General features: G+C 48.8%; 2 protein-coding genes across 6 annotated transcripts in view; one reads left to right on the forward strand and one right to left on the reverse strand.

Moving 5' to 3' along the window:
* ITCH (itchy E3 ubiquitin protein ligase) overlaps positions 1-27,879 on the reverse strand; it is a 96,940-nt gene that overhangs the window by 62,833 nt on the left and 6,228 nt on the right. For 4 of the 5 annotated variants that reach the window (XM_053958734.1, XM_053958732.1, XM_053958733.1 and 1 more), the window contains exon 1: positions 927-987. The exons of the other annotated variant lie outside the window; for it this stretch is intronic. The gene's annotated coding sequence lies outside the window, so the exon portion shown is untranslated. Of the gene's footprint in view, positions 1-926; positions 988-27,879 lie in introns of those variants that run through there. 5 annotated transcript variants of the gene reach the window in all.
* Positions 22,261-26,792, forward strand: LOC128796772 (uncharacterized). The gene is made up of 5 exons (XM_053958739.1): positions 22,261-23,461; positions 23,585-23,724; positions 24,579-24,740; positions 25,060-25,149; positions 25,436-26,792. Exons 2-5 carry the CDS (start codon positions 23,629-23,631, stop codon positions 26,546-26,548), a joined length of 1,461 nt encoding a protein of 486 aa, XP_053814714.1. The 5' UTR covers positions 22,261-23,461; positions 23,585-23,628; the 3' UTR covers positions 26,549-26,792.

Genomic DNA, 27,879 nt, shown 5'->3' on the forward strand with positions numbered 1-27,879 from the left:
CCAAACGCTACAGCTGCCCCTTTCACTGCATCACACACACATCAGAAGGTTTTCTGACAACTTAACATCACAAATTACAGTAATTAAAACAAGCTGAATTCTCGAATATTAGAGCAAATTAGAGAAACCCATCCTCGAACACCTTTGCTTTTATCTCGACAGCACTGGCACACAAGGTCAAAGACAACCGGCGTGGGAGCGGAAGAGTTAACAGCCAGAACTTGTCCGCGTTTCCAAAATAGAGCGGTGGCACCAACGTTGCCATTCTGCCGTGTTTACAAGAGGGAACACAGTTCGGGATAAACCTCTGGCTGTAGTCACGCTTTATCGCTAGGACACGCTCCTTCAATGTCCGGCTGTACCCAGCCAAGATAAAGACACCGAACCGTCGTACACCTGGAAGAAGCCCCGCGACAGGGGGGACACACCGGGGAAGGAGGCTGTGCTGGAAGGGCTGCGGAAAGCACAGCCCTGAACGGAGCGAGCCTCCGAGAGGGCGAAGGTTTAGGGGCAGATCCTGGCGACCAGGAACAGGGAGAGGCTGGCGGGGTCCGGCCGGGCAGGGACACAACACTGCCGGGGACGGCTGAGGAAAGAACTCGGAGCTGGAGGCACCGGGGTGCGGGCAGATGCCCCCGGCAACCGCGGACGGGCGGCGGGGCCGGACAGCGCGGAGGTCCTGGGACCCCCGCCCGCGCCCCGGGGAGGGAGCGGTGCTGCCCCGCACCTGGAGCTGCCCCGCGGGGCCCCAGGTGCAGAGCGGCGGGTCCGCCCTCAGCGAGCCCCTCCCGGGGCGAGCGGCCCCTCCGGATCCGGGCCCGACCGCGGGGTTCCCGCGCCCCCCGTATCTCCCCGCCGCCCGCAGGGTCCCGTCACCAGCGCTACCCCCGTGTCCCCTCTCCACCTCCCGGCCCCGCTCCGCTCACCGGCCGCGGCTCTCCCGTCCCTCAGGTCCAAGATGGCAGCGCGGCCCGCCCGGCCTCCGGCAGCGACTTAGCAAAGTCGGGCGCGACGTGCGCAGGCGCCGAGTCCCCAAGTTGTAGTCCGCGCAAGGACTACAACTCCCACCGTGCCCCGCGCCAGGCACTGCGCATGCTCGGCGCGGGGCACGGGGTCGAGGGGCAGGGAGGGGCGGGACGGGAGCGTGAGGGGCCGTGAGGGGCCGTGAGATGCGCGGTGACAATGAGAGTGCCGTATCCTCCGGAGCCAGCCTGGGCGGGCTGGGGCTGTTCATCCGGGGAAGAGAAAGCTCCAGGGAAAACCTAGAGCGCCTTCCAGTGCCTAAAGGGGTTCCGAGGGAGCTGGAGAGGGACTTTGAACAAGGGCCTGGAGTGACAGGACAAGGGACAATGGCTTCCCACTGCCCGAGGGCAGGCTTAGATGGAATATTGAGAAGAAATTCTTCCCTGTGAGGATGCTGAGGTTGGCACAGGGTGCCCAGAGGAGCTGTGACTGCCCCTGGATCCCTGGAAGCATCCAAGGCAAAGTTGGACAGGGCATGGAGCAGCAGCCTGGGACAGTGGAAGGTGTCCCTGCCTATGGCAGGGGTGGAATGAGATCTTTAAGGTCCCTTCCAGCCCAAATCATTCCATGGATCCATGATTCTGTAAACAGAGTATATATGTATGTGTGTGTGTGTGTATACAGAGACTGCAGTAAAAATCTTGGATAATGAAAGCACCCCTGAGGGCTTGGCTGGTACAAGAACACCTTGAGGAACCCACAGCCATCCCTGGCCCCACGTTTCTGCAGTGACACCAGTAATGGGAAATCTCTGAGAGCACAAAGGGACATCCTGGCTAGCATGAGTCTAACAGTCAAGCAGCTGGGACATCACTGCTGTCACTGTGGGCTTTGGGACACAAAACAAAGCCCTTTGAAAATAAAATAACATTTGTGATTTTAAAGTATCTGCTTCAGGTGCTTGAGCCATTGATACTATTTAACCTTTACATAAAATCTTTCTTGTTTCAAGTGTATTTTTTCTTAACCTGAACACACTATTGCATAAGTGAATGCATAGAAATTACAATACACTTCCTCTTTTGACAGGAATGAGAGAGTCTATGCTCTGACATCAGAGGAAAGAATACCCAGTCTTCAGAGAGTAGGAGAATATCCTCAATAATGCTTCAGAAAAATTATACACTTTGCAAGTGCAAAGTTTAGCATTTTCTTACAACTGGTAGGGATGTGAAAATCCATCTTGTCTTCCATGCATAAACTCCAGTAGGATCTCACAGCCACAATTAAGTGACTGTTTCTGTTGATAAGGCTGAAGCAAGAAAACATCTCCAACTGTTTCCCTGACACACCAACAGACACATTTCGGTGCCAATCAGCCATCTGTGGTTCCGACTGACCAAGGCACATGTGCACATCACTTCAGGCACAGAAATGACTTTAATTCCAGCACAGAACAATGTGTGCTGCTCAGCTAGAGGCTAAGTATGGAGAAATCAGGAGCATGCAGCTTTGTCAGAGGTTGGAATTCATGGGAAGCAAGTCTGGAGCCAAGGTTACAGCCCAGTATAAGGATAAGCAAATTGATCAGCTGAAATAAGGACTGGAGGGTTTTTTATTTTCTCTAAACCTTTTTCTATGCACTTTTAAGTCTTTGTGTTCCTTTAGAGATATTTGACCACGTACCCATACATTTAAAGTTCCATACATTTGGAGTACCCCATAAATGTACCCATACATTTAAAGTAGTTAATGTTCTGTTCAAATTAATAATGATAAAAATGAGTTCTACAAGCCTTGCTTAACAGAGATTTCTGTCTCATGCATCACCTACATAAACAGTGTAGTCGAGCTCAGTTCCTGTCCTGGCCAGTGATGCTGGAGTTCCAAAGCTGGGCATTCTTTGTGGTGGGTTTGTTGTCTCCCAGCTGGCACATAACACAGTTTGGTTTTGCAGATTGCCTGTGGTGTGATCCCCAGGTGGGAACATTGCACTGGACCTTTCTCCTCAGCTGCCTGGGTTAACTTTACCTTTAGCAGATTGAGTGTTTGCAGGAGGAAGCCGGATGCTGCCCCAAGGACACATCCCTGTAGCCCCTGTGGAATCCAGCAGGTGTGCATATACCCATCCCCAGGGCAGTGTGGCCATTTGCAGGCTCTTTTTGTCCTGCTGGGTTTTGGTAGGTAAAGGTTGCTAAAGCAGATGTGAATAACACTCAGTGTCTCTTTGACACATCAGTTGTCCTCTGAGTTACGATCTTCCCCCTCCTTTTTCCAACTGGCATTTCAGACAAAGTTCTTGCTTTTCAACCTCAGCAGCCCTAATCTCTTTGTTTTCCAGCTTCTGATGCCTCCAATCAAGTTCCATTTGTTCCATCTGCTCTGTAAAATCCATGAGAAAAAGAATGTATTCCAGGTGCAGACTACTGATCAGTTTGTGTTTGCCAGGACAAGAGGAATGCAGAGCAATCCTCACATTTACACTACTTCAGATATCATTTGCCCGGATAAAAATCACGGCCTGTCAGTGAACTGGAAGAACAAATAAATAATTAACACAGAATATGTGGTGAGTGAAGATGAATATAATTGAGTGGCAGAATAACTGTGTATCCAAGATTTTACCTGTGGGGAGAGGAGTAGAATGCTTCATTATTGTCTTTTTTTCCCCTATGCTTTTTATAACTACAAGATACTCAGGCAGGATGGAATTTTTTTGCTATTCCCTGTCATAGCTTTCTTTTGACAAGTACAAACCCCAACAGATAGGAAACCTTCCCACAACAGTGCAGGATGATCTTGTACAAAGGCTTTTCACATTTGCTGGGTTTGATATGGTGAAGCTGTGCTTCTGGGAGATAATTTCTGATAAATAATATTTAATAATTTTCATAATATTTTTCTTTTATTTCTCAGTCCAATCCAGACTGGTCAGTGGGATTTGTGCTTGTGGCAAAATATGTGTAGTGTTTATTCTTTGTTGGGCTTTTGCAAGTAATAATATTCACATCCCTAATGGAAACTTACCCTGTTGTAAGAGAACTGCCACACTCAGTGAGTGCTGTTGGTGCTGAGAGCTGACTGGGAAGCCACTGAGGATAAGGGTCTGTGTGGCAGAGTGGTGTAAATGATTTCCATGTTTGAATCTTTTGTGTGATAATAAAAATAATCCTGCAAGATCATTAAAATACTGGGATTCTGTTTTTGAGCAGAAGTCTGCAAATGGACATTGCTCTTTGATACCTCTGGGCCCTGGGTCCCCTCAGCTAAAGGGCTGGGACAAGGCTGTGTAACAGAAGCACTGAACGCTCTCATTATTCTCCTATCCCTAGAGTACAGGATTCCCTCTCCTGAAATAGACCCCACCTTCATTCCCTCCGTTTTTCCACTCTCAGCCAACTCCATTGACCTCACACAAGACAAACCTCTTCTTTCCAATGTTACAGAATTTCCTGAGGGTTGCACAGCAAGTCTCTTGTCAAACTTGGAAACAGGGCTGGGTTTCTTAGCTCCTTTACAAATGTTTAATGATTTTTTAGTTTAGTGGTGTGGGGGTTTTTGTTGTTGTTGTTTCGATGTTTGTTTTGTTTTGGTTTGGTTTGGTTTGGTTTTTGTGAGAGGCACACAAAAATCCTGACAGAATCACTTAAATACAAAATAATTCAGGTAGGAAGGAACCTCTGGAGGTCTCTAGATCCATCCCATGCTTGAACCAGAACCAACTTAGATAATGCAGCATAGGTAAGAGATAAATACCTTCAAGGCTGGGGATCGCACACCCTTCATGCTCTAGTCCAGTGTTTGATGCCCCTTAGTCCATTTTATTTCCTTACATTTATTTGTGATTTCACAGCTCTGCAAAGAGTATAGCTTGTCCTCCTCACATCTTCCCAGCAGTAAGGTGCCCCTTTAGGCAGCAGTAAGGTGCCCCTTTGCTTTCTCTTCTCCAGGCTGAACAAATTCAGCTCTCTCAGCAGCTGCTCGTGTGTGAAAAGTGCACATTATATGATTGGCTCGTTTAAAAGGAACACTATATGTGTTATGTTGTATTAATTAGTATTACTGTATTAACCTTTTTTTAAATAGTGTGGTAGATATAGTTTTAGGTTATAACATAATGTTAAAATAGAAACTATATGATGTAAGATTTTTTTAAACTCGCTCAAGAAAGGGATGAGATAATCAAGAAGTTCTTCACAAAGAGATAACAGCAACAAGACACCTAAAGAGTTACTGCCTCCTTATTGGAAAAGACAAACATTCCTCCACCTCCTCTCTGTCTTTAAGGAGCCACCAGGATTAAGGGGAAAAAGTTAACAATAATCAGAGAACACCCTCTGTTTGAAAATAATTCATGCATCATGTATGAGATATATGAATATGCAACAGGCTGCTGCTTTTAAGGGTTAATCCTTTATTATCTGTCTCCTTTCAGGGCTAAATTGCCCTAGGAAGGCACCCAGACTGTCCATATTTCTTTGGTTTTTATTGTCCTTTATTGTCCTAACTCTGACTGTCCAAATTCTTATGACTCTATTTTTATAACCATTTTATTACTATTAAACTTTTAAAATTTTAAGACAAGTGATTGGCTTTTTTCACATCATGTGTCCTGTACTCCATCCCTAATAGCTTGGTGACCTCCTCTGGACTCTGGTTCATCAGTGCCTATATAGGAGAGGCACCAGGGAGCTTGGGCTGGTCCCAGCACTCACAGGTGAGTTCTTACCACTGCAGAGTAAAAGGTGAGGTTCCTCACCCACTGGCTGCATTCTTGGTGACAGCTCTGAATGTCCTTCTTTGTCACAGGCTGCTCAGCTGGGGTCCTACTCAACTTATTGGGACCACAGCACCTCTTCCACCAAATTGCTTTCAAGGCAGCACCCCATGTCTTGCTGAATTTGAGTTACTCCCTCCCAGAACCAGAACTATCTTTGACTACCTGCATTTGTCTTTGATGAGTTTCCTAAGGGCTTTTTTCCACCTTCCTGTAGGACCTCAGTCCCTATTGCTGATTAACTTGACAACATGAAGCTGGTCCCTGTACTGGGGAGACCAGAATGACCATATCTCCATGGAGGCAGTTTTGGTAGCGTGGATGTTTACCTGTTTTGGGATAGACACAGCCCCGAGCAAGTATCTCACAATGACTGTGGAACAGTCATGAGGTGTCATCAGCACCCATTAGCGCCTAAGCAATTGTTAGTCTTTAACTATGGCTTAATGCTGCTGTCTGACTTAAGGCTGTGTAAAGTTGGTGATTTATAAATGCAGGAGTGCTTTGTTTTCACATCATTTTTCTGTACTGGTGTTAAAGCACTTTGTAAGTACTATGATGTCAATCTTCTTATTCTTCTGGAGCATTTTGTTAGTTGGGTAACTATTCCAGGAAGTGCTTTATATTTTAAAATCTGACTTCTTGTCTTGAAATTGTCACCCCTAGAAGGAGAAACTTTGTTGAGCTGCCTTGTAAGGAGAGTCTGAATTCATTTCACTCATAAAGATAACAGTGTAGTGTCAGAGTATATCTATTTCTAATTGACTTTAAAATCAGAATTGATTCCTTTGATTTAGGATTTAGAAAAATACCAGTAGGAAAAGATAGATTACTTCCTGTTATCTGCAGAGGGAATTAATGAACCCTTCAGGTTGGTGAGAAACTATTATTATTTCCAAGTAATCTAATTAAAGGGTATAAAAAAGAAATGTGGCTATTTAATTAAGTGTTTTATTACTCAATTGCTCTACAGTGCATAATCAGAGAAGTGGGAGGGAGTGATTAGGTGTCTTGAGAACGGAAATGACACAACCGAGATATGTAGATGTTTTAAAGGAAGGAGAAGCTACTGGGAGAACTGAACCTCTCTTACCCATGCAAAAGACTGAAGATTATTTTTCCCTGTGAGTGAAGAACATAACACTGTAAATGTGCTGCAGGGTTTTCAGAAGCAAACATGAGATGTTGGTGCTGGGAAAGGTAAAACACACCAGGTAATGCTTAACTGGTGGCTCTGTCCAGCTCTTGTCTCCACAGGGGCCTTGCAAGCAGGATCAGCTGGGCCTGTGGGAGGCACCACAGCAGATCTGCAGGGTGTCCACAGGCACCACTTGGATCCTAGTTACTGTTTTGCCCTCTGGATGATGCACTGAGGGCACACGATGGGAGCAGATGCTCAGTGTCAGTGTGAGTTGGATGCCTGCTTCTGCCAGGCTGGGAAGAGTTTTTGACATGCAGATGTTTGTGGAGACAGAACTTTTTGTTTAGAATTTCGTCCCACCCTGATCACCTTCCTCATTTATACAGAGGTGAATTATCTACATCTGAAAGGTTGACTCATCCCCTGAGTGGTTTGCCTCCTTGCAAATTGCTCTGGTATAAATCAGCTTGTGTTTCAGAGCAGAATAGGTACTGAAAAAAAGCCATGTAACATCCAAACTAATACAAAGAGAGGAGGTATGATTTAAATACCTGGAACTTGATCCAAAGCCAAATAAAGCTAACGAGCGGGTTTCCATTAATAACTCTTTAATAGTCCTTATCAGCTTTAGGGGTCTGTACCTTCCTTACCTTATGTAGCACCTTGTAACAGGATACCTGAATGTCCTTCGCTAAAAATTAAAACCCTCACAAGCTATCAATTATGATGGGTGAGAGGTGGAGTTACATATTTCACTATGTCCCTCTGTCTCTTGGAGCTGCAGCATTACACTTGTGAACTCTGAACAAAGCCTCTGGTCTTGGACTGACCGTCCAGGTTTGGGAGATTCCTGGCTGAGCAGAAATCTTTCTCATTCACTCGATTTCTTTTATCCAGCCTTTCTTATGCTCAGTGTGCAGTGAGTAACTGGGCACTGAATTGCAATCTGAGAGTGAGTAACAGCAGGGGCAGGAAGGTTGTTGCTGTACCAGTCCCATCACATGTCATTAACATACCAGGTGCAGTGCTCATGATTTCCCAGACTGGATTAGGGGAGAATTTACTCAGTTAAACTTGCTCTGCAAGGCCCAGGGTTTGGTCCTCAGCCGACGTTCTGCGCGTGCTTGTTACGACTGGAGAGGGAGGAGAAGATGATGCACTTGACTTACCACCAACCCAGAGCCTGGGGCTCTCAGGGACTGAACCAGCCTCTTGTGTAACAGGCTGGCCCCAGGATTCCCATAAGGAACAAAATGTTCTGGTTTTCCGCTTGTTGAGGGTATAAGGAAAATAAGAGGCAAGAGGTAATAAAATTAGTCAAAGCTTCCCTTTGCATCAGCTCGTTTCTTGTCTTGCTTCAGTTTCTGCCTGCACATAGGTGTACACACAGCATGTTCGTGAGTAAATAATTTCTAGTGTTCTTGAAACAAAAACACAGCCACCTTTTAACCCTTGGACTAACTATGCTCCTCCCAAAAGGCATCAGCTCAATCATACCCAACTTTTGAATGTTGCTCATCCTCATTCCCAGGGAAGCAAAATGAAGGCTCTCTCTGCCCTCTGTCGGACAGTTCATGGTAGGAGGGGATGGTACCATTACAGCATTAGGACCTAGCATGGTGCAGAAGCCTTTACTGAGGACAGGATGGGAGAAAGTCAGCTGCAGTAAAACTGGAATGTGTTAAAATTAATATCACTGGGCAAGTGGTATAATCATCACAATGCAAATGCTTGCTACAGTAATATAAACATTTCTGTGGATGGAGACTGTATTATCTGAACTGGATCCCAGCCATTCTGTACTGCTGGCTGGGGCCCTCACAAGTGTGAGCACCAGTGATAGCATCACTGGTGTCTTCACTAGGCACCTTGTGACATTTGCCATGGTGTGATCTAACCGGATCATCAAACACTCCATGTGTCCCTCGGCACAGGACAGCTGTGCTGGCTGGAACAGCAGTTAGACACCTCCTCTTTCATCTGCATCATTCACCATGGGGATTCTTCTTCACTCCTCACCAAAACACTGTGCAGGTAAAACAACACTGATTTCCTAACCAGGGTCTCCTGAAGGCCACCACAACAATACTGTAGTGCCCAAAAGGCAGAACTGAATTTGTGTTTGCAATTGTGCATCTGAGTTTGTGGAAGGGTGAAATCATTGCAGTTTGCATGCAAGGGCAACCTGAGGCACAGAATATAACATTAAGTGATTTTTTTCTCTGTGGGTACCACTTTGAGACATGCAAGGAGTGCTTTTGTCAGAGTATTTGGCATTGTGCTAAATTTACAAGGTCCATGCAGCCTGACAGACATTGATCAAGAAATAGGAAAGAGCAGAGGACACTTGTCATGAATACCTAGAAAATGAATATGAAAATAAGGATCACAGCAAAGCCTGTCCTAGGGGCTGAGGCAGCACCACAAGGGGATGATGTGCTGCAGGGGGATAGAACCCTGTTCTCCATGCTCACACAGCACTCTGTTGTCAGACCATCCTTACCACTCTTTGGTGTCCATCTTCTGCCTGCTGTGACAAATGAAATCCTGTGAACAACAGCCTCATTTTCTGTGTTTCTAATTCACACTCATACAGATCGTCCCAGTGTCCTGTCAAGTGAAAATCAAAACAAATTATTCTTTTTGTTATTAAACAAATTATTCTTTTTATAATAAAAAATCAGATTGTGCAAAATCCTTCTCATAATGTTTATAGCATATAAATCGTCCCAATCAAGCCACTAAGTGGCTTTGTATGGAGCACCTGTGTCAGTATCACCTGCATTACAGAGGCTCGACTGATGTTTTCCTCTTGGTCTTGACATCTATAGCACTTTCTAGCCATACCAGTAAGCCCAAAAGTATATATTTTTAAAATATACTTCTGAAGAAATGTCATATTCTTAATTTTAAAGCAGTAGGACTTTTCCCCCTGAGTTCCACAGCATTTCAGTGACTGTGAAATATGTAAATTTACATCCCAGAACTTCCTTGCTTGAACTCCTACAGTAAATGAAACAGTCACGAGATATATAACATGAATAACATTCTGTTATTGTGTCATGGACTCTGTTGGGTATACTCTTCTTTTTCCTGTTCTTCTTTTTCACTACATCTTGTTCTCTTCCTTTCATGACTATCTGGTGCCACCTGGTGTCCCAAATTCACCAGTGACAGCAAAAATGAAAGGACCAGGGTGTGCAGGAGCAGTAAAGGCATGAAATACTTACCTGAAAATGTAGTAAAATAGTGTGTGCTGTGAGGTATGAATCACTTAAATTAGAGGGTCAGGATGAACCACGCAGCTAGAGTGGCTTCTCCTTAAGCATTCCTTATGCACCCAGAAACTACTGAGAATGTTTTGTCACTTCACAACAAGTGCAGCTGATCTGTCCTCATTTAATAAAACAAGTGATTGTGAACATAAGAGAAAGAACCTGTAAATGCCAAAAGAGAGCATTACTCAACACCATTGCTGGCAAAAAAAATCATTTGCTGTAGTTTTTCCATGGCCTGTAGTGCATCCAGTGGGATCTGAGGAGCTGGCAGGGCCCCAGATCCCTGCTCACACTGCAGAACACACACCCCACTAGGTACAGCTACCTGTGCACCCAGGCTGGGCACAGAGCTCCAGCAGCATCCTTAAAACACAGACCGCCTTGGCTGCCCAATACTACCTTGGCTGCTGTGTTTTTTTTAACATACCCAGAAAATTCTTGCAAATATTTCTCTGTTCCAGATACTTCCATGCTTGTACTGAAGCTGCAACACTAATAATGCTCTGAGCCACAAAGGAGACAAAGAGAGACTGTGCTGATGAGCAAGAGCAAGGACAAAAGACTTTTGCTGTGCTGTTGTCTCTACAACAAACTTTAATATTCTGGAATTACTCATTCTACGCACAGAGCTGCTTACAAGTACCTTAGGGAAAGTTTTAAAGCCAAAGAGTTGCTATAAATCCCTTTTGTCTTGCTAACTTGACAACATTCCCTCTCCCCCCAAATATTTTTGACCTTTATATCCTTAGAAAAGGGATTTACACATAACACAGGAATTACTCAGGAATCCAGGTGTGTGCAAGAGAAGAAGTCATGCAACTGTGATTATTCTTCAGCTGGGGTTTCACCACGTCCTCAAAGAAAATAGTCCAGTGCAGGGTGGTAAGGTCTCCTGTCAGTCTGTGACAGGACAGACGTCATCCCTTGCAGCTCAAAGAACAGTGCTAAAAATGCCCATTTATTTTCAGTGCCTAAATCAAGCACTTGGAGAATTGATCTGTTAGAAAGAGTAATGAAAATAAACAGGTTTCCTTCCAGTAGCTATGGAAGAATACAAAAGAGTCTAGATTCATAGTTTTTCTAGAATTTGTAATTTTTTCCCAAATCCTCTGCCCTGTATCTACAAATTCCCAAATTCTCCACACAGTCAGACCTGTGCCTTCAGCACCAGACATCATGAATGTCCTACACAGTTGGCAAACAAAGGCCCACCATGTCTCATTTATCACTTTCTTCAGGCTTTCTCCAAGCAAAGTCAAGGGCAAACAGGAGCACAAAACACAGAGAAGAACAAGAGTTCTGACAGAAAATTGCAGCTTTAACTGAGGTATGGTCAAGGCAGGAGGAGTTATCCACTGTGTTCTCATTAGATTCATCCCAATTCATCTGCTGGGTACTACCTGGACAAGTAAAAGCTGTTCAGTGGAAAGAGGCTTTTGGGGACCAACAAAGAAAAACCAAAGACAGGCAAAGAAAACCCACAGTTCTGTGGGAATAAACCAGGAGCCTCTCACTGAAGACACACCTGGATGCTTCCCCTGTAGACAGCAATGCTGCAGTCCGTGTTTATTTCATTAGGTTCTGTTAAACTAAATGTTCAGTGGTATGTTCTGTTATCCCCCATGGTTCCCCTAGCTGGTTCTTCTCTGAGTTGTGCTCTCCCTTCCAGCTGCCTCTCAAGTTGTCTCCTCCCTTTGTTCCAGACCCTTCCTTGCCTATCAAGGCAACCCTGCCCCTTCTGCCCTGTCTGTCAAGGCAACCCTGCCCATAGTTCCAGAATGATCCCCTGTTGAACATTTTCTCCTCCCCTTATCCTGATTCGATGTTAGCCCAAAACCACACCCTGAGTGTCACCTTATTGGTTGTTCCTTTGTATCCACCCTGTTTTTTGAGACTTTATAATCCTGTGCACAGAGCTCTCTCTGCCTCTGATCCGTTGGTTTTCTGTACCCTTGCTCTCCAATAAACAGAACTTCATTGCAGAAGAGTCTCCTCTGCCTTCTTCCCCCAGTCCCTGCCGCATCGTCTTGGAGCACTGCTGTAGAGCAGTGAGCTCTAAGGTTCTGCCCTTGGCAATACCTCAGCCAGGACAGTTCCCCACACTCGCCACTGCTCCAGAACATCAAAAGACCTAGCCCGGGCTCTGGGAGGCAGTGGCACAGCAATTTGGATTTTATTTTCTCTTTCAGATCCAGAGCTAGGACAAGGCAGGAAAAAAACCCACCAGAAGTGGTGCTGAAAGCCACAGCTTGGGAGAAGACTCTCTCAGGAAGAACACTGTTGTTGTATTGTGTTTTTACATCTCTATAACAGTTCTGTAATGGTTTGCCCCTTCACCCCCCATTTTCTCCCAGTGGTTACACACCAAGCTTTCCCGCCTTTCCCTCAATGCCAATCTCCCTGAAAATGCTCAGTCATTCCCCTGTCCCCTCCCTGGCACCCTGTCCATCACTCTGCTCCCCATCCCACTCTCCCAGAATCTTCCACCTTGGGCATCAGTGAGTGGATGAGGGCCAGGGGTCCCTCCCTTAAACTTTCCCCATTGGTTTGTGTGTCTGTCTGTCCTTCCGCCTTCCACTCCCCCAGATTCCCCCATTGGGTGGCAGGCATCCCTTCCCCCTCGTCACCGCCCCGGTACTTAAGACGATTGCGAGAGCCTCGAGGCCACTTTTGGCCGCCAGGACAATGGCATTCAGAGTTCCTGGAGCTTGCATTAAACCTGAGACTTTTTCCCCAGCCTTGAGTCAACTCCCTCATTACCTCCTCGGACGCCGCCTCTCCTCCTAACAAGGCAGACAGCGAAGTGCTCTGTCTTAGCCGCTCCCCGAATCTCCTCGAGAAACAGGGGAGTGTCCCCTGCAGCTCACTGTGCCTTGGCCGGGCAGGCAAAGCCAGGGAGCTTCAGGGTAGGCACGGTGGCAGGCCCATGCAGGGGAAAAGGCCTCAGATGCACAGAAACATCTTGTGCAGGCCTTTGCGACCTTGGGGGTCCCCAAAACCATCAAAACAGATAATGGCCCAGCCTATACTTGCAAGACGTTTGGTGAGTTTTTGCAGGAATGGGGAGTTCAACATCGGACTGCGATACCGCACTTCCCCACCAGCCAAGCAGTGATAGGACCCATCAAACACTCAAAAAAGTTCTCACCCGCTAGAGAGGAGATGTCCAGGTCCTGTCACCGCAGCACAGGTTGTGTAAAGATTTGTTTACTATCAACTTTCTTAACTGTTCTTTTGAAAACTCGAACCTGCCAGCCCTGATGCCAGCCCTGCCATCACCAACAGTCAAGGAAAGACCTCCTGTTATGGTGAGAGATCCAGACTCTAAAGACATTCAGGGTCCCTTTAAATTAGTGACATGGGGCCGTGCATAGGTGTGTGTGTCCACGCCCTCAGGAGTAAAGTGGATCCCCAAGAAATGGGTGAAACCATACACTCCCACAAGAGAGGAAAGTGAGTTGGAAATTGTCCCTTTAAATCCCCAAAATGACCCCGCCAATGATGCAGTTGCATCAAACTGAATGCGGCACAAGGGAAGAGGAAGACCCTGACCCTTTTTCCCAGCACGTGGTGTTTGGTTGCCTTTATTTCATGGTTATGTTGTCATTTTTCCTAGACATTCACCTGACCAGCTATGAAGATTCAACTCCTTTGCTTCTTCCAATTTGTGGCCCTCTTCCAGTCCCTGGATGCATGGATCATGCCCGAACCCCGAAAGAATGTCTGGGTAACCCTGGCCCATGCCCTCAATCAAGACCATCTGTGCCTTTCCACCAGTGCAGCAGAAAATCCGATGTCAATGTGACTGCTGGGGATTCCTTCCAAGACAGCTGACTATCCCACCTCATTACATGTTATTCAGGATGATTTTAATAAGAACAATCCACCAAACAAGTGGGCTGAGATTTATAGGTACTGGGGGATCGTAAACTATGCTAAGACACCCATTACCCATCCCCTTGTCCAGGGTTGAAAATGGCTATACAACCTTCCCTACAGTGACCAAGAGCCCCAGGAGTTTAAGCTCCTGGGCTCTGCCAAGGCAGATTATTGTGTACAGTTTGAGTTCCTGCCCAGTTCTCGTGTAGACCTTTATGAGAATGTAAAACAACATAAGGTTCAGTTCCAAGCTGATGGGTGGTGTCAGAATATCACAAAAGTGGGAGCTCCATCCACCGATGGTTCATATGCAAGAAAGCTTGATAAGGGCATATTCCTTGTTAGCGCAGATCAAGCGTACTTGGGAATCCTCTCTTGCCTTCTAGGAGGTCCTTGCACCCTGGGGCGTCTTTCCCTCACTTCCCCCAGTATGACCCAAATTCCAATTTGGCATTCAAAAGTAAAGCAAAAGTTTCAAAACGAGGTGCAAGCCAATTTGATGAACATTGTGATACAGAAATTTACCATTGGGCCAAGTCTAAAAATGGTTACTGTGTCCGTGTTTCTCCCATGGGTGGCAGCAGCCAGAGCACTGAGTGAATTGGAAAATCGTGAATGTTGGGTAACGAAGCAGGGCAATTTAACATTGGTGGCATTAAGTAACTTCCTTGAAGATGAGGAAATAACCAGGAAGGCCACATTACAAAATCGGGCGGCCATTGATTTTCTGCTGCTGGCACACGGGCATGGGTGCCAGGAGTTCATGGGGCTTTGTTGCTTCAACTTGTCCAGCAGAAGCCAGAGCATCCATGCGTTCATCTGGGAAATGAAAGATCTTATTAGAAACATGGAGCAAGAGAATGAAGATCGGTTCAGAGATTTGTCAGGCTGGATGCTTTCTTTTGTAAAAGACATTAGTTGCTTTATAGTTGTTATATTTTTAGTTTCCTTCGTTTTTGGAATCTTAAAATGAGTTATTTCCACTGCCACTGCCAACCCATCCTCTTCAAAGACTGTGGTAGCTGCTACCACCATGGACCAAGAGTGGTGGAAAGTGCCCCTGAAAGCACAGAAGTTTAAAGAACTAAGTTCCATGATTGAGTTGGTACACCTCCCCAGCTGTTTTTTCAACTTTATAAAACAAAAAATGGGGAGATGTGGTAGTCTGTTGTTTTACAGTTTGTTCTTCTGTAGTATGTTTTAATATTCCTTGTTATACGTTTGTAAAGGTTCGTTCTATGTACCCCATTTGGCGTCCCTAATGGTTCAGTCCTGAATTGTATACCACAGTTTTCCCTGCTAAAATGTATGTCAATCCACATGTCAATCCACATGTCAATCCATCTGTATACCTCCCTTGTTCCCTTGTCTTACCCCTGTCTGTCAAAGACAGCACACTCCTTTGGTTCTGGAGTGTTCCCTGTCTTTCATCCTTTCCTCAAAGCAGAATTGCATTGTAAGGTTTGCTCCCTCCCCGTGTTGGCCTCTATTGGGGAGCCTTACCCTGCACCCCTCCCCTGATGCCCTCCTATTGGTCAAAGGTTGTGTCCTCCCCGTGTTCCCTCTACTCTTTAAAAGTAGTCTGTTCAGGTTCAGATTTGTCGCTTGCTCTGCCCCCACTTCGGGAATTAAAGCTTTGGAGACTCAGACAAGTGTCCTTCCCTTATTCCTTTGCCTCGGTTTGCTCCTGCCCTGTGCCTCTGCTGTGCTACCCACGCCACAGCAGTCACCGCCACCCGCAACAGTCTCTGCAGAGACTAGGGGGTGGCCACTCGCGTGTTTGCCCTCCGGCCACAAGCAGGACAGCGAGCCGGCAAACCTCCATCCGTGGCCACTGCGAGCCAGACTCACTCAACCGCCAAAGAGGAGACACCCAGATTGCTGCACCACAGCAAAGGTTATATAAAGCACTGTTTACGATCAACTTTCTCAGTTGTTCCTTAGAGGACCTGAATCCACCCGTCCTGAAGCATTTTCATCAACACCACCAGCTTCCGTTGGAAGAAAAACCGACGGTTCTGGTCAGAGACCCAGAATCAGGGGAGATCCAAGGAGATTTCAACTGGTAACCTGGGGACGTGGGGACGTGTGTATGTCCACGCCCTCCAGAGTGAGATGGATCCCCTGGCAGTGGGTCAAGCTGTATATTCCAGCTAACAGAAAAGATCAACCAACTACAACCCCTCCGAACCCTCTAAACAGCCCTACAAATGGCATGTTTGCCTCAAATGGAAAGCTCCGCAAAGAAAGAGGGGAGCCCTAACTTCTTATTGAAAACCCTGGTGTGTGTTTAACCTTAAGTCATTGTTTCCTTTGTTCTAGGCATCCACCCGACCAAGCATGAGTTTAAGAACTGGCGGTTGTCGGGTTGGATGCTCTCCATTATAAAAGATATAGGTTATTTTATAGTTGTCGTATTTTTAGTCTCTTTAGTGTTTGGAATTTTAAAGAGAGTTATCTGGAATGGTACCAACGGGTCATCTTCTTCAAGAGTCGTAGTGGCAGCAGCCACTATTGAACAAGAATATTGGGAAGAAAAAGCGCCTGAAAGAGACTGAGTTTAAATACTAAGTTTCTAGGCCTCCCCTGCTTCTTTTTCAACATTATGAAGCAAAAAAGGAGGAGATGTGGTAGTCTGTTATTTTACAGTTTGCTCTTCTATAGTAGGTTTTAAATATTCCTTGTAAGAAGTTTGTAATGGTTCATTCCATGTAACCCATTTGGCTTCCCTAATGGTTCAGTTCTGAGTTGTTTACCCCAAGATTTTCCCTCCAAGTGTATGTCACTACACCTGTCAGTCTCCTTGTACCTCTCTTGTTCCCTTCTGGAATGTTCCCTGTCCTTCATCCCTTCCTTGAACCAAGACTGGGGTGCAAGGTTTGCTGCTTCCCCTTGTTGGCTTCTATTGGATAGCCCTTACCCTGCACTCCTCCCCTAATGCCTTTCTATTGGTAGAAGGTGTTGTCCTTCCCTTATTCCTGCCTCTCCTTAAAAGCAGTTTTTTGCTCTCAGCTATTGTCACTTGTTCCTAGCTCCTCTGGGGAAATAAAACTTCCTTGGTGAAATGATGAAGAGGGTCCCACGGAGAGCCGGCCGAGTAACAACAATCACACCAATATGGCTACATGCCGTTCTACAAATTTTATTAACAAACTTATCATACCTCTATGCTTTGTTCACACAGCAATTATCTAACACTCATTGGCTAACTGGCTGCAATCACACGTACGTGTTACTTGTTGATTGTCTGTCACGCTGCAAGTGCTTGGTCAGGGTTTGCTAACACAGCGGTTCTCATATCCTGCATGGTGCCTAGTTTTGTACTTGTACAATGGTCTATTTTTCCTTGTTCTGCTTGTTCAAGGATGGTCCAAGATTGTTATAGTAACTGTAATCTGCAGGCCAGGGTTGTCCAGTCCCTGCAAAGGCATAGCATGTCCCTGTTCTGCAAGAAATTCCTCTACACATCCCTCTCTCTATTCCTTTGCCTTGGTCCCTCGTATTGGGCTGCTGCTGTATCACCCACTCCACAGCCACCTGCTGCAGGGAGCTGCAAGCCCCTGTAAGCACTGCCACCCGGGGAGTCTCAGTAGAGATCTGGGAGCAGCCACTCTTGTGAATGCCCATCGGTCTCGGGGAGTGAGCTGGCTGGAGAACATCTTCCCTGTGACTGCAGCGTGCAGTTACAGTGTGGTGAGGGCAATCCACTTGCTCCATGTGGCATCGGTGGCATGGTGGCTAGAGGGAACCTTTCCTTTAAACATCCACCCCAGCACTGGCAGTTGGGGTGCCAGGAGAACTTGTACCTCTATGCCAGTCACCTCTGAGGCAGCTTGAACTCCTTCAGAGGCTGCCAGGATCTCCTTCTCTCTAGGAGCATAGTTGGCTTCAGACCCTCTAACTTCAGCTCCAGAATCAAGTGGTTGGCCTCAAGTCTCCCCAGGCACCTTCTGCCAAAGGCTCCAGGACAAGCCATTGTTCCCAGCTGCAGAGTAGAGCACATTCTTCACCTCTTGTCCCATCCTGACTGTGAGCGGGTTTTGCTGACCACCCCTTGGCTCTCCAGCTCTCGGATCATCTTACGGATGGAAATCACAGCATCTCGAGTTGTTCTGTACTGTCAGCGATGCACTGTCAAAGTGGCAATTGGCACCTGTAGCTCCTCTCCCTTCAGAAGTCCTCCTGTAGATGGATTCTCGGACAGTCCAGGCAAGGTGTTCAATTGCTGGATGCCCTCTGTCACTGCAGCTGCTATCCCAAATGCCCACCTGAGTCCTTTTGGATCTTTGAAATACCCACTTCGGAGGTAATCTATGCCCAAAATGCATGGGGCCTCTGGGTTAGTCACAATAGGGTGTTTTTTCCACTCATTTCCAGTCAGACTCACATCAGCTTCCATTAAGGTCAAGTTCTGTGATCCCCCTGTCACACCAGCAATAGAGACAGATTCTGCCCCCACGTGTCTTGATGGGATTAATGTGCACTGTGCACCAGTATTGACCAAAGCTTTATAGTCTTGTGGTTCAGATGTATTATGGCTTGGGGTTCCCGCGGTCCGTCCGACCCCGGCTGCCGTAGGGGTCCCGGATAGCGCTGGGCTGATGAGCACAACCTGTCCAGGTGCCTCAGGCAAGCTCCCAGCCACGGGCAATCTTAGCAAGCAGCTCAGCTCTTAAGTGATTTCAGCTCTTTGGTGAATTCAGCTCTTCAGTGGTTTCAGCTCTTTGCTCGCTGAGTGCCTCGGCAGACGCAGGGAGAGAGAGGAGAAGGCTGTGTGAGGTTCCACAGAGGTGTCTTTATTGGCAGCTCCTGCCAAGGGTTTCAGTGACAGCTCTTCTGCCAAACTGGGCAGAAATGGGGCTTTATATCGGGTGCAGGGGTTTGGGAAATTGTCCAGTCGCCAGGGTCAGGCGAATATGACCCATGGTCTTACAGAGAGATAACGAGGGTCCGAGGGCAGAAGAGGGGCTGCTTTGGTCCAGTCATCATGGCTTGGCATTTCTTACCTTAGGCAAGTGACAGCCAGGGAGGCTTGCAGGGCCTCTGGCTGCTACACAGATGTACCAGGCCAACCTGCTGCTCTTCAGAGCAGCAAATGAGTTTTGTCATCTGGTATTGTTCATTTTTTGTGCGGGGCAGTGCTTTGCCTGTCAAATAAACAGTTTTTTTTTTCCACTTATCTCTGAGGAAATCTTTCCCAAACTGGTTGCAGGGAGGGGGCTGTGGGGGTTTTCTTTCTGGGGGTGGGGGGGCCCTTTTGGAGGTTTTCTCCCAGATTTGCCCTAAACCAGGACAAATAATTGGCACTCAACGTGTGGCTCGTGAGAGTGGGAAAAAAACCCTGTTGTGATTGTATTTTGGTTGCAATTAGCCTGTATTGGGATAAAGCAGTTAGTAGCCATGTTGTTTGAATTCATGATGTCTCTTGGGGTGGAGGCTTGCATGTGTTTCTGGTCCCTGGGTTTTTTTGAGGTCTTAATACCTCTATGCTCCCTAGGTTTATTTTCTTATCTAGAAATAGCTTTGGTATTGTAGGAATGTGCCCCCTGTTGATGGAGTGACCAAATTATCTCCTTAAAAAGACAAAAAGCCCAGAAGTTTCTCTCCTCAATTTGGTAAAAAGACACCTCATTGGACCTTGGGACTTCACCTCAAACCTAGGGTTACCCAATTGGACAGAGGCCAAAAGGTCCCACAAAGGTAATTCACTAGAAAAAGAAGAGAACCTCTTGCCCCTGGCTTGGCTTTTCTCTGTAAGAGCTTTGTTATTTTGCCTTTTATTAAAGCTCTTCTGCTTCCAACACTACCTCAGAAGCCATCCTGCTAATTTTATGCCATTCAAGGTAGCTGAGCTGTCTTGGTTGTGATAGGTTCTCTGAGAGCTCATAAGACCTGACTTGAGGAGAAACCCATTATCCCTAGTACGTAGTTTTTGCAGTAGAGGGGCACAGACTAGAATAGCTCTTGGGCTGGGCTTGGTGGTAATGGCTTGTAGGAAGTTTACAAAGGTGCTGGGGTCTGTTCAGGTCCATTCTGTCCAGGAATGTATGGTTCATGGTTATGGTTCATGGTTATGGTTATGCAGCCAGTTTGTCAGAGGAGGAGCAGGGGATGAGGCTTTTCAGCCTTTGCTTTCCTTCTTCTCCTCTGAATCTGTTACATCCCTATTGGAGAATGTCCAGTTTCCCCTGAATGTTAAAGAGACCATCTTTCTGGTATTTAATGTGGTACGCTTTCTCTATACAGTCTGCAGCTTCTCTAGAATGAGGGAGGAGATTTCTAGAAGGGCTGATGAGACCCCTGACCCAGGAGTAGACCCAGGAGTGGAAAACCCTGAGTGGTGTGGGAAATGGGAGGATATGGGCCAAATCCTGAAGGAATTTTCTGACCCTATAGTCTGGGACTTTCCACATGAACAAATTCAGAACCCAGCTGAGGTGGGGAAATACCTGAAAGAGAAGTGCCATGATGACCCTAAGGAAAAAAAATATCATTGCAGTGAGCTGGGTGGGCCCTGGCATATGCTTATGGCACACTGCTAGGTACTGTCGGGCAGCAGACAGAGGAAGGGGGGCAGGGAGATAAAGCAGCAGCAATCCCAGTCACTCAGGCTGCAGCCAACAGCCCAGGCTCAAGGCCAGCAGCTAAACCAGACAGTAAGCCTAAGCCAGCAGCTAAACCAGATTAAGAGTGAATGTAATTTACCACTGAATTGATGATGGTGTTCACAGAGTCCTTTCACTCAACCCTTGAAGGAGTAACTGCAAGGCAGCATCCCAGCTCTGGGTAGAGACCCCCACATATTTCCAGGGAATGTGCAGAAAACTTCGGCTTTTTGCAAGTTTGATGTAGCTTTCATAGTTTGTAAAACAGAGTGTTTGTCAGTCACAACTTGCAGCTTATCTCTCCACATCTCGCTTCCACAGCAAGATGTTTACTGTCAGCTACAAGTGTCACTTCTATGGCGCCTGACGAGACAAGGGGTCTTTAGAGAGTTATCCCACCAATTAGCAAGAACAAGCAATAGAGAAGCTCTCGTGGCAGGGGAGATGCCCTGCCACACCAGGGCACTCTGCTGCACCTTGCCCGGTTTCTTACGGGCAGAGCCCAGCAGATGCACGGCCTGGGCTCTGCTCCAGCTCTCAGGCAGCCCTGTTGTTAAGGAAACTTCCCTGTCTGAGCATCCCCGAGGCACTCTGGCACTCACACTCCCATCACCAGACTGTTCCTGCTGGGACCAAATCCCCTTTGCAGTGGGCGGCTCAGGTGAGCTGAAGGGTGCCCCCATTGACTCCCTGCACTCCCCCCACTGTCACACAGTCAGACCAGGTTTCCCACAGTGGAGTCTCACGTGTCTCATTCCACAAAACAATTTATTTGCAGTGCAGGAACACAGAAACAGCCGGTGCCTCCAGAGAGGGACCTTGAGCCCCTGGGCTGTTAGGCCTTCACAGTCCGAGCACAGCAAAGTCTCAGATCTTCCTCCCGAGGCTTGGCATCTGCCCTGTCTCTGAGTGGCCACTGACCTGGCTGTGCCACAGGTCCTTGGGCTCTTTGTCCTGCCAAGGGTCAGCAGGTCATGGGCTCTTCCCTCGGGCTCCTGCCAGCCAGAGTTCAGCCTGGAGCTGGCACTGCAGCTGCACCCCGAGCTACCTGCACCAGGTGTATTCCTCGGCACCTGTGCTTTGCAGCTGCCCAGGAACTGCACACAGGACCTCCTGCTCGGCCTCCGGGACCGCACGCTGGAGCTGCTGGAGCTGCCTGAGCACTGCCCCAGGTGCGGGTGTGGGTGAACGTGCTGCGGGGCTCACGGCCCTCGTGGCTGAGCAGGACATGTGGCCCAGGGGAGCTGGGGCACAGCCGATGCTGCTCCTCCCCTGGCCAAGCTGGAGAAGAGCTGCAGCTGGAGCGTGTGCCAGAAACTGCTCTGGGAGCAGAGGAACACCGTCCCTGGGCTGCGCCCCTCGCTGTTTCCCAAGAGCCCCGTGGTGATCAATCACTGCACCTCCAACAGATTGCTCTGCCTGTCTCTTGCCTTTGTGCAAAGAGCGAGGCTGGCAGGGCTCTGCGGTGTAAAAGCTGCCCCAAGGAACCAGGCAGGCTGGAGGAACGGGCACCAGAGACCTCGCCAAATCCAGCCAAGAAGGGGTAGGAAGGGACAATGTCACCAAACAGGAAAAAAGAAACTTATCCAATACCAATTTGATGTGAATAAGCAGACACTTCTTTATTCAGGTGCTGGGAACACAGGGATAACTCCTCTGGAAATGTGTTCCACTTAACAAACAAAACCCATCCATTTTATTTACTTTTTCTGCTGAATGATCAATATGTGCCTTCTTTTACATACTATGCATACTATGCCCACTCTTAAATTTAACCTTTACATTGATTGGTTCTAATAGTTAATAACTTCATCGATATTCTTATTCTAAAACAATCATTGCTCATCTCTCCTGAGGTCTATGGACTGGAATCCTTAATCTTAAAATCAAGATGGGAAGGATAGTGGGTCTCCAAGCAGTGTTAGTGGTGAGCGTGACTGCAACAGAAGGGTCCAGTAACTTCTACGATTACATTCCAAACACAGCACTCCTGACATTTCTATACCTTATATTTCACAACTGTCTACTTATAATCATAGCTAACCCTTTTATATTATCTGATTGTTTGATCAAAGCATTCATAACAAGAGCAAACAGGAACAGCAGAAGCCAGGGCAGGGGAGACAGGGAAAGGCAGCAGAGAGGTGTTTGGGCTGAAGGGGATCCTGAGGAAAAGGGAGGAGAAGGCTTTCCCTCAGCCTGTGCTTCTCTTCTCTTTCTCAAAACATGACCAAGGAATCTCATGTTGGCAGGGATGGGCCAAATATCCAGTTTGCTGCAATTTCCCCAGCTGTGGCTGCTTGGCCATGACAGGGAAGAAGGTCTAAAAATGGAAAGGAGGAAAAGCAGCCCCCAAACTGGGCATCTTTGGAGTGGCAATTACTCCCGTTCCTTCCTGTTGGTGAGGAAGCTTTGCCTGACAGAATGACACAACAGGGGAGGGGGGAAGGGGCCCATGGGCAGGAGCTCTCACAGCTGGGTCACGCAGAGGGGGGGGTGGCCCACAGGGCTGTCCAAAGGGACCTCCAGGCGGGCCAACCTCTCCCCCCGGGATGTGGTGGGCAGTTTCCGTGTGACGCAATGTCAGCACGGTGATGTGACAATGCAGTGATGTCACATCACCATGATGTAACAATGCCCCATCGCTGGGAGACCTCTGGAGCACGAGGAGTCAGCGTGGGATCGCAGCACCACGAGAGCTCTTGGAAGGAGCTGTGGAGCTCCACCTCACTGCTGGTGTCCTGCCAAAAGGCAGAGGCACTGCTGAGTGCACTGGGAATTACGGGGAGGAAAGCAGTGGGCTGATAGAGCTTAGCCGGTGAGCCTGGGGCTTGGGGGTCTGCTCTAGGCCTAAGGACCCTCAAGATGCTCAGCTCCTTCTCTTACACCTGCTGTGCAGGAGGCTTATTGAGCTATTGCCCAAGTGTCTGTGTCTTCACAGATTGGCCCTGGAACTCCACACCAGGAGACTGAACCACCAGACTGATGAATTCTGACCTGCTGGACCTCCCACTCGGAGTCAAGATCCATGTGCAGCCCAAGTCCAACTCTGTCTTCTGCAGGGGAAAGCTGGGGGAAAAGGTAAGGAAGTGAAAGAGCACAGAAAAGCTCTCCTCTTTCATGGGGTCCCCATCATGCACAGAAGTTCTTGTGGCCACGTCCTCTGCAGCAGGAGCTGCAGCCCTACAGTCAGGCAGGGCTGGGCAGCAGAGGCAAGCTCCAGGCTCTCTGGAACACAGAGAAGAAGCACTTGTCAGCCTCCTCACTGGTTTCTGGCACTCTGCATGTGTGTGGCTGGGCCCCTGCCTGCAGCAGGCAGCTCTGTTTGTCCTGGTGTCCTGGAGGGGCAATGGGCCCCTCCAGCTCATCCTGCCATGTCGAGCCAGGATCTGGTGCACCTTTGAGGAAAACTCCAACCTTCTCCTGCTTATTCTGGTGGCATATTTGGAAGAGCTTGAGTTTCCCTGGTTGGGGAATGCATGCACTGTCCTCCTCCTCCTCCTCGTCCTCCAGCTTGCACTGCACCTTCCCAAGGCAGAGACTTGCCGGAGGCCAAGGCAGAGGCAGCTGGCACAGCCCTTGGGCCTGCCTAACCCGAGGAGACTGGTTTCATCCCCTCTCCACTGTCTGCATTTGAAGCACTGGGCCCGACCTTTTCAGTTGGAAGGTTCGTTTGTGGGTGGGTCAGCAGTTCTTCCTGGTGGCCTAAGGTGTCTATTTGCTGCTGGGATTTGTCTTCTCTCCCTCAGCCCATCCCATCACAGCCCAGCCTCGCCCAGCACGGCCCCACAGTCTTTCTGCGAGGGTCTCTGTGTCTTCAGAAAGATGGAGAAGAGTGTTGGTCTTCAAAGTACCTTGCTCTTTTCACAAGTACTGCATGGCACCTCTTTACTGCTCTCCTGCCTCCTTCATACTCTGGGAAACGTCTCTTACAGCTTCACTGGCAATGTCCTTCTTTCAATCTGGACGATCCCTACATGCATCACCTGAACCTGCAATACAACTGCCTGCATGACCCCCACCTTCAGGACTACCACAAGCGCAAGGACATCCTGTGGATGCTGAAGAAACAGGGCTTTGTCACCAGTGACAACAAGGTAGGTTTGGACATCAGGCTGATCAAGAACAGCCCTTGCTGCAGCCGCCTGCTGCTGCCAGAGGACAGAGCTGTGCGCTGGTGTCCCTGGGAGCAGAAGCAGCACCAACATCGCCCTGGCAAGCCCCAGTCCTGCCCTTCTCAGCCTGCCCCATGCTGCCTCTTCAGCCCTGGCTGGGGGGACACCAGTGGTCCCAACACCAGGGTATGGGGGGAGGGCTTGGGGGCAGCTCCTCTCCCGCTGGGGTCAGGCTGTTTTGGGGAAGGCTGACAGCATGGCTTGACAGTTTTGGGGGGATTCTGCCCTCGTCCCTCCATAGGTGATTTGCACTGTGAAGGAATTCAATGAGTACAGGCAGTACCTGACCAGGACCAAGCTGCAGTCAGAGCAGATCTTGAGGCAACAAGAGGTAGGCAAAGCGTTGTGTTCAGGGGCACAGGACTGTGCAAGGCTGTGCTGCTGGGCTGGGTGCTGTGGTGAGGAAAGGACTCCACAGCTGGGAGCTGAGCCAGCTGAGCTGGGCACGGGCAGCAGGGCCATGTGCAGGCACACCCTGTGCTGAGGGAAGCCCTTCTCTCCTGCCCTCCTGGCCTGGCTGAAGCAGAGCGCCAGCCTGGGCCCGCAGGAATCCTCAGCACACAGGGGCTGAGTGCTTGTCCAGGCACCATGACCCACAACCTGGTGTCACCTTTCAGGAAGGGCTTCTGCCACTTTTGGCCAAATTAAAGGATGGTCCCAAACTGTCAGGAAGCACTGACACTTCCTGCAGGGCACAGTGGCAGCTGCAGCCTCAGAAACCTTCCTGCCCACCTCCACAGAAGAGCAAAGAGACGGCCCTGAAATCAGGGAGATTCAGAAGAGTGAAAGTACCTTTAGACAAGGGCCAAACCCACTCCACAGCTGAGCTGGGTCAGGAAGATGCCAGCAGAGCCGATGGCTCCCAGAGGAAACCGGACAACACTGCTGACGGCCTCTTTAAAGCTGTCGTTGAGCAGCTGACCACAGCAGAAGCCCAGAAGCTCCAAGAGCTGGTTGAGACCATTGTGTACAAAGTGTTTACGAGGCTGAAGGTTCCTTGGGACCAGCGTGTCAATTTTTTAAGGAACACTGCTCAGGGGATCAGAGGAAGTGTTTTTGGCAGCTCTGTGAGAACAGAGTCTGCAGAGACACCACTAGACCGCCAACAGGAAATAGAACTGGTGGCCAAGGAGCTTCTAGCGATGGTGTTGGAGATCTTGGGGGACCATCTGGAGTCCAAAGAAGCTTCTGAGTCAGGAAGGGCAGCCAGGCAGAAGGAGCAGCTTGTTGATGGAGGAGCCACCCAAGCAGACACATCCAAGGAAGCTGAAACAGACAGAGGACGTTTACAGGCTTGCCTTGACTATCTCACCAACCAAGTTGTTAAGAATATTTGCTGCCTCTTGAAATCCATGGTAGCTTCTCAGTTTGGAGGAGACTCCAGCTGTGATTACACTGAAATCCTGAAGCTTCCCAAGGGTAAGGTCTCCAACAGACAGATGCCACCAGGATTCCCTGGAGCATCTGAAGAACAGAGCCAGGAAGAAAGTGCAGGAGTAAAGCTGCCTGCCTTAGGACCACAGCCTCATGCAAAAGGGACTGGCTATGCCAAAACCAAGGAGCCTGAGCATCCTGCAATGGTGAAGGGGAACTTGGTGAGAGAAAGGAACCCAACAACCTCAGGCAACACTTTGGACATAAGGACCATGGCAAATTGGATCGTTCAGTCTGTATTAGGGCGGGTTGTTCGGCATAGGCGTGCACCAACCCCCAGACAGAATTTCCAGTGACCTGTCACAAACCCAGCCACATGCCAAGGTGGACAGGAGAGCTGTGCTGCTGAGGACACTCTCCCCTCCTTGGGCCCACATTTTTCCCGACAGCCCATCCCTCCAGAGGGTCCAATGCCCCCTGCCCAGGCCAGAGCACGGCGCAGATCAGTGCACCCAAAGCTCGTCTGTGGCAGGAGAGCTGAAGGGCCTCTAGACAGCAAACTTCACACCCTTGTTCCATCAATAAAGAGTTTATCCATAAGGCCTTGCTTGTGATTCCTCCAAACCAGGCCAAACTGCATCCATGCATTTTCCCTGTTCCCACATATCTCCCCCCCAGTCTGCTCCCACAACCTGTCCAGAAGCCCCCAGGATCTCCCAGGACCTCCCCAGAGCCACCCAGGACCCTCCCAGGACCATCTCCCCTCCTATATCTCCCACCCAGGACTCTGTACTACCCACATGCCTCCCATGTATCTCTTCCCAGCCCATCCAGGACTGCCTGAAACCCCTCAAGGAGTCCTCAGCTCCCTGTGCCTCTCATATCTCTCCCATGTCTCCCCTCCCTGACACCCCCAGGACCCTGTACCCCCTGTATCCTCCCCATTTCTCCACCCATATCCCCACTCGGGACCCCCTAGCTTCCTGTATCCCCTCATATTCCCCCCATATCTCCCCCTGTTTCCCCTACCAGACCCCTGAAGGACCCCCTCAGCCCCCTCCAGATAGTCCAGATTCCTCTAGCCCTGCCCTAGGACTGGCCCAGGATGGCTTGTACCTGGTGGTGGAGAGCCAGTGTCCCCCATATCTTCCCCCACAGAGCCCCCAGGATCCTCCCCAGATCCCCCCCAACACTGGAGTGCCACCCACAGAGGATGAGGGTGTGGGAGGGGGGTGGAAGACCATGGAGTAGCGGTGGTGGGCAGGGGGCTTCCCCCTCCCCCAAGCCCCAACCACTCCCAAGGGCCCCCCCTCACAGCGGGAACTGGAACAGCTCTGAGATGTGCGGCCTGGGGAGGGGACCCCAAAATCAGGGAGGGACCCTGGACCCTAAGAAGCTGGGACCCCTAAAGCCCCCACCCAGATGAGAGGAGAAAATGGCCTGAGCTGTGTGCTCCCCACCCAAAAATCAGGAGGGGCCCCAAAATCAACCTCCCCAGCCCCCTCCACACCTCTGAAGATATAGAGCAAGTCGCCCACCAGCCACCCCAGCCCTCCCATATCTCCCTTATTCCAAATTTCCTCCAGCCCCCGAGATCCCCTGAAGGTCTCCCAGCCCATTTAGCCCTGCCCAAAGCTCCCCAGAGCTCCCCTCAGACTCCCTGAAGCTCCGCACCATCTCCAAACAA

This window comes from Vidua chalybeata, chromosome 17, assembly GCF_026979565.1.
Source record: "Vidua chalybeata isolate OUT-0048 chromosome 17, bVidCha1 merged haplotype, whole genome shotgun sequence".
In the NCBI taxonomy this organism is placed as follows: domain Eukaryota; kingdom Metazoa; phylum Chordata; class Aves; order Passeriformes; family Viduidae; genus Vidua; species Vidua chalybeata.

What these genes read in the sequence shown, in the direction of transcription:
- LOC128796772 (XM_053958739.1), top strand. Translation starts at nt 23,629, where the DNA reads ATGAATTCTGACCTGCTGGACCTCCCACTCGGAGTCAAGATCCATGTG. An exon ending in GGGGAAAGCTGGGGGAAAAG is followed by an intron (nt 23,725 to 24,578) that starts GTAAGGAAGTGA and finishes CGTCTCTTACAG; the next exon opens with CTTCACTGGCAATGTCCTTC. An exon ending in AGATCTTGAGGCAACAAGAG is followed by an intron (nt 25,150 to 25,435) that starts GTAGGCAAAGCG and finishes GTCACCTTTCAG; the next exon opens with GAAGGGCTTCTGCCACTTTT.